Source organism: Platichthys flesus, chromosome 23 (genome assembly GCF_949316205.1).
Source record: "Platichthys flesus chromosome 23, fPlaFle2.1, whole genome shotgun sequence".
In the NCBI taxonomy this organism is placed as follows: domain Eukaryota; kingdom Metazoa; phylum Chordata; class Actinopteri; order Pleuronectiformes; family Pleuronectidae; genus Platichthys; species Platichthys flesus.
The window spans coordinates 977,456-983,872 of record NC_084967.1 but is presented as its reverse complement, the minus strand read 5'-3'; the positions used below and the strand labels follow the sequence as shown (position 1 = coordinate 983,872).

General features: G+C 38.3%; 1 protein-coding gene across 1 annotated transcript; it reads left to right on the top strand.

Annotated features, from left to right (window-relative positions):
* Positions 1 to 797: 797 nt before the first annotated feature.
* Positions 798 to 5,593, top strand: LOC133948573 (zinc finger protein 502-like). The gene is made up of 2 exons (XM_062382402.1): positions 798 to 1,073; positions 3,003 to 5,593. The coding sequence occupies exons 1-2, from the start codon at positions 842 to 844 to the stop codon at positions 3,944 to 3,946; spliced, it is 1,176 nt and encodes a 391-aa protein (XP_062238386.1). The 5' UTR covers positions 798 to 841; the 3' UTR covers positions 3,947 to 5,593.
* The last annotated feature ends 824 nt before the right edge of the window (positions 5,594 to 6,417 follow it).

Below are 6,417 nucleotides of genomic sequence, written 5' to 3'. Positions count from 1 at the left end.
CTTATCTATTTTTTCCGCTTGCAGCGAGCGAATCGTGCCAGAAATCTCACAGAAAATGTATTTAAAATGATATAAGTGATATATTATATAAATTATCAAATAAGTATCCCATACTTTCGATTTCCCCGCAGTTCTCCTGGAGTTTCAATTTCCCCGACTTTTGCCCCCACATGATGAAATTTCCCCATCTTTAATTATCTACTTAATCCACACATTTGTCAGTTGTGTCTGAACAGATAGACACACAAGCACACAATCTCTAGTGGGGGGGGGGGGGGGGGCTATAGGCTTGCGTAGGTCAGTCACCTGTGAAGACCATCATCATTTACCCCGAACAGGCATGGAGAAATGCTCTTCCTGTGTGAACAGCCAGGGGGCTGCTCGCACGAGGATTGCACATCATTTGTGGTTATTTTTGTCGACATGAATAGCTCGCTAGCAGTCAGTACAGCAGATTTCAGACTCTCTGTAAATTTGTATTAAATATTTGTATTTGTGCAAAGGAATTTGTGTGTGTGGGGGGCGGCAATCTGAAATCATGTCTAGGTCTCCAACATTGCCAGGGCTGGCCGTGCCCTACTTAATATTACAAATATAGTACTTTGAAACTTTGAAACCGGAAAAATGTCACTCATGTATTGACAGTGTGAAAAAATATTGTGAATAAAGAAGGGAATTCATATCAGGTCATATCTACTTCTCCACACTCCAGGCCAGAAGGTGGGGGTACTGCATTGTAATGCACCTATAAACTGGCTGGCTAACCGCTAATAAACACCAGAAGAAGATGAAAAGGAGAATCCACAATCAGCGGTGGTGAACACCCGGAAGCTTTATCACTATGTTTGAGTGGAAACAGCGCGAAGACGATAATAAACACATCAGTGGTGAAGAAGCAACAATGTCTTCAGTTCACGGGTTGAGAGAGTTTGTCAGTCAGCGACTAACTTCTGCCGCTGAAGAAATATTCAGAGTCTTTGAACAAACTGTCGTCGAGTACGAGAAAGAGATCGTTCGTCAGCGCAGGTTGTTGGATATCGTTTGGAAACCTGAGATAAAGCTTCACAGGACAGGTGAGTACAAACACAGTGGTCTTCAGGAAAAGGTCTCGGAGGATCGTTCGGCTCTGCACGTACTGTTATTATTAGTTTCACCTGCATATGAACGGAAAACTTCAGGTGCATAAATAATTTCACTTTTTCAGGAATAGCATGAACCAGTAAACATCTAACCCCGGTCGCACAGTATGTATAAGACTAAGGGAATGTGACTTCACTCAAGCATCACTGAGGAAATTTGAAACAAAGTCCGAACAATAGGCGTGAACGCACCGTGCTTTATTAACTCATCCCTTTTCAAACAGCCCGCAGTCTATGAAGTCCTTTAAGGTTTTCAATCTTAAGGTTGAGGTTTTATCTTTATGTCCAATCTGAATCTCTCTAACCTCATAGTGAACATGATCAGTTTGCTGTTCATCTTTTGGAAGTTACGGAGATGATTCAAGAAAATTAACATTGGAATAATAACAGTGTCAACCCAGTGAGAGAGGAAGCTAAATAATATCATGGTAACAGTAAGAGCAACAATTTACAAAATTTCATGAAAATATTTCCATTTGTCTTGTCAGTGGGACAGTCCCTTTACAAAACCTATATGATTTTAATAATTTTAGTTTCATGTGTTTACTATAAACGTCCAAAAAGCCTGATAGATTAAATCTCTAATACTTTGATGTCGACATTCTGTATTAAATATAGAATTGATTTGCAACACGTAACAATAAGTGGGGGATGGACCAAACTAAAGATCAACTTACACGTTAAATGCATTTACTCGAAGATGGTTTCTGTCATCTAGCTGTTATTATCATGCTGATGTATGATCAAGTGATTTAAATTATTTACTTGATACTATAAAACTGGGGTGGAACATCATGATTGACAGTTATCAATGACTGACTAAACTGTATATATTGGCTGTACTGGATATTGTTTAGAAATCCGGGCTAAAGCAACACAAGACATATGTGTACAAATAGAATGGTCTTGATGAAAATAGACACAGGAACAGGACTCATAAAGATCCTTATGGTTTAAATTAGGGCTGTGAAATGATTACAATTTTTAAATCAAATTAATCACAGGTTTCTATGGATCAATCATGATTAATCACATTACCGATTTCTCTGTATATTTTTGTGAAAACAAACAATTTATGACAAAAGACGGATATATATATTTAACATGTTTTCTTTTAATAATCATAAATAAACAAAACAATGGTGCTGCAACTCAGCAGTTCTTTAGCAGTTCTCTTTGCTATTCAATATGGAACATTAATATAATCTTCATCCTAAACAGAATTCAGGCTTCTTAGCCATTGTATGGTTGAATAAAACTTTTTTCTTTTCTTTTTAAATCAAACTTCTTAGCCATTCTTTTTATATGATGGTTGAATTTTTCTATATTTTTTGTCAAACAACCATTAACCACACCATGACACAAGGTCCTCTTAGCTAGTCGTTCGTTAGCCAGTTGGTGAGGCAAACTAACTTGTTCACATTCTCTGACAGTAAAGCTGACCGCTTCTTTTGCACAATGTGTCCTGTGAGTGAGTCTGGTTCGGTGCATTGCACTTGAACGCCCCTCGCCGACCAACGCATGCTTCACGTTGCGGTGGTAGTATTACTACTGTGAAACGATAACGTCTTCCCACAGTGTACATATCACCTTGGTTTTATTGTATGTTTATTGTATGTTCAATAATTTGCAACACAATCTTCCCGTCGAGAAGGTTCTCAGGTTCATCAGAATTATCCATGTTGTTTATTTGATTGAATGGCAGCTGCCGTCTGACTGCATAAAGCGGCAACTAGTGCAGAGGGGGTGGAATTGTGGGTATGTTGGAAGGTCCTTGTGCGCATGCGTTAAATAACGAATTAATCCTGTAATTTGTTCATAACGCGTTATTTTTCAAAGTTCATGTCTCCTTTATTCCTCCAGAGCCCCCACAGCATGTCTGTAAGGAGAAGGAGGTGGTTCTCACTGAGCAGCAGCTCTGTGGCCAGGAGAGAAGCTCCAGTCTGGACCAAACAGACCCAGAGCCTCCACAGATTAAAGAGGAGCGGGATGAACTCTGCAGCAGTCAGGAGGGAGAGCAGCTTGTACTGAAGCAGGAGAGAGATCACTTTATGTTGACTCCTACTAGTGAGGAGATCGACCACAGTGGAGAAGAACCAAAGAGTGACCAACTTCTCTCTCACAACTCTCCTGTAGCTGAGCACAAAGATCAGAGAGGAAGCGATGATGTGGACCCGGGATCAACTAGAGATGAAGAGTCGAAGAGAAAGAAGACTCATCACAATAACACAAGCCACAGTGACAATGTAGATAACTCTTTCCCAACAAAGAAGCACCTTTACACTCACAAAAGTAAAAAGTCTTTAACATGTGAAACTTGTGGGAAATCGTTTAAGTTCCAGTCCTGGTTAATTATACATCTGAGAACCCACACAGGTGAGAGGCCGTACCCTTGCAAGACCTGTGGTAAAGGTTTCACTGACATACCAACATTGAATGTTCATCTAAGAATCCATACAGGTGAGAGGCCATATACTTGTGAAATATGTGGGAAAAGTTTCAGAATCAAGACAGACTTGATGCTCCACTTGAGAATCCACACAGGAGAGAAACCATACTCCTGCAACACCTGTGGGAAGAGATTCAATCAGAAAACAGGTTTGAACAAGCATTTGAAAATTCACACAGGTGAAAAGCCATATTCTTGCAAGACTTGTGGGAAAGCTTTTAGACAAAGTAGCATCCTTAAAAATCACATGAGAACCCACACAGGTGAGAAACCCTATGGTTGCGAAACATGTGCAAGAAGCTTCTGTTCTTCAAAATCATTGCAAAAGCACAATAGAATTCATTCAGATACAAGTTGAATATTTAGTGAACATGTGGGTGAGCTATCTGACTTTGACGTGTCTCACTTGGGACTCCCCATGAGATCACATTCAGCATAGCAACATATTGTGTCTTTTTAATATGTGGGAGAGGATTCAGTTGTTTTTCATGGACACAGTACACAAGCCACATAAGTGAATGTCAGTTTACAGAGAAACAATCTAGATGTGACTTGTGTTCTTAACTTTATGATTTACACTTTTGCAGTAGATAGATCTCTGCATTTCAATGTATTAAATTGATAAGAAGTCACATTGTCAAGTTGTCATGGTTATGTGATCACTCAGTTATAATGGTTAAAAAAGCTAATAATCTTTGTAGAAATGCTGTTTAATAGAACAGATTCATCATAATTTGTTGTTACATATAACTGACTAATCAAGTATAACTATTTTAATAATAATATTAATAAATATTTATATACTTAATATTTGTAACATTACATATTGTATTGTTATTGAATATCAGGTGAATATTAAAGAACAAATACCTATTCATATTCAGGGGGGACAAGCCTTTATTTTAGTTTTTCTGAATTGCAAAAAATTCAAGCTACACTCACTCTTGTTTGTAAAATCAAACAATTGATTTGAAACTATTTTATCTTTACCCTAAACCAAACTCTGCCGTCAACTGCATCAGCTAATGTATACAAACTACATAAATTAATACAAAACAATGCAAAGCACTTGGCATAGAAAGAAAACTAAATTCTTTCCTGAAAAAGTTCTGAAAGTATTTACTAGTATATTTACACATTCCTGCACTTATTGAAACACGTATGTTTACATTAGTGTAAAGTGTTTCTTGGGTAGCTGGGTTTCGGTCATACACTTTTCACCGCCATGATGAGGATAAGTCTTCTATAGGGTTGCGGGAGAGAGGGTTAAATATTGAAAATCATTCACATATTCTTTCTCCACAATGAAAGCTCACTTTGTCCAAAATGACAACGTAAACATGATGCCCCGTCTGAGCAAATCACCCGGTGGACCTCCAGAAACATTGATGGCGTTTAGATTTGTATGATCCTACGCGATGTTTAACATTTCGGTTGGTTCTGTGTTAATGATGACAAGAGGCTAAATGGTTTGTATTTATATAGCTTTTCTACTCTTGATAACCAAAGTGCTATACAGTACATTTTTCAATTCACCCATTCACACACACAATGCATCTATTAGCACTTAATTTTTTTGTTCTATAAGGGGCAATTTGGCATGCATATGGGGAAGACTGGGGATCGAACTGCTGACCTGGTAGGAGTACGACCTTTCTTCCCCTCAGCCACAGTCGCACTGGGGATTGAAGTTGTTTCTAACCTTTGAGCCTCTGTGTGTCAGTCTGGGTCAAAGTGTGCCACACTTCTAAATGTGTTAAGTGAATGAGAATGTGTCTGGAGTTTTGACTTGCACATCAAATTCTGTCTTCAAATGCTTCAATAGCAATACCAGTATGTACATGTATTTCCCAGAGCAAACTATAGACAAGGATCTATCATAACAGCAAATACTGAATAAGAACAGCAGTTCTGGAAAGAGCAGTGTCATTATAAAATGTTGTATTTTTCTTGTAACAGCAGCGTCACACAGAAAATTCCGATTAAACTTTAACGTTGTGTGTCATCATTGCTTAAAAACTGACTTGTTTATTGTTGGATAGTTTTTTTTAAAGAGTGAAAAAAAGAAAACGCTTGCCCCTGTCCATTTTGGTTTACAAAACATCAAATTGGACAAATGGAAGAAATGAGTGTGTAAAGTTAAGGATGTGGAAACAGACAGCTGCAAGGACATGGCATAAACAAGTGGCAGATTTAATGTAAACCATCTGACCAGAGCTGAATGTAATGAGTGTTTTACCACCAAACAGATTTATTTAACTGTACATGCAGTTTTGCAAAATGGGTGATTTAATTTAGCAAAGTGTCTCTTACCGGGATGAACAGTGTTAACAGTTTTGCCAGTTTACAGTGTTGATTAGAGAATAGGGTTTTGTGTTTTGGCTATTCAGAAGAAATGTAGTTGACATAAGGGACCTGGATAAGGTATAGGGGGCCACTGTTCCAGAAAAAAGTTTAGAACTACTGATCTGGATGTTTCAGAGCAAAGTTGTGTAAGTAGCTTTATTTTGCCAACAACATATCACAAAGGCTCCAACTTTTTGCCTGAACAAGAAAGCTACAAATTGCTCATAAGGTAAACCTGCTGGCAGACCTTAATCCTGTCGGCTGAAACTGCTGGTAGAACCTCTATGGCCATGAAATCCCACCTACAGGAGATTCAAAGTTACCAACTCACCGCCTAATCATCTGTAATTAGCATCAGCTCATGAAATCTGATCTAAGTAGGCTAAGCACATTCACTCACATTCTGGTATCGATGGCTGAATTTATCTTATTAATAGTGTTAAAATCTCTGAGCATTACAACCACACAACTCTACCTTGACAT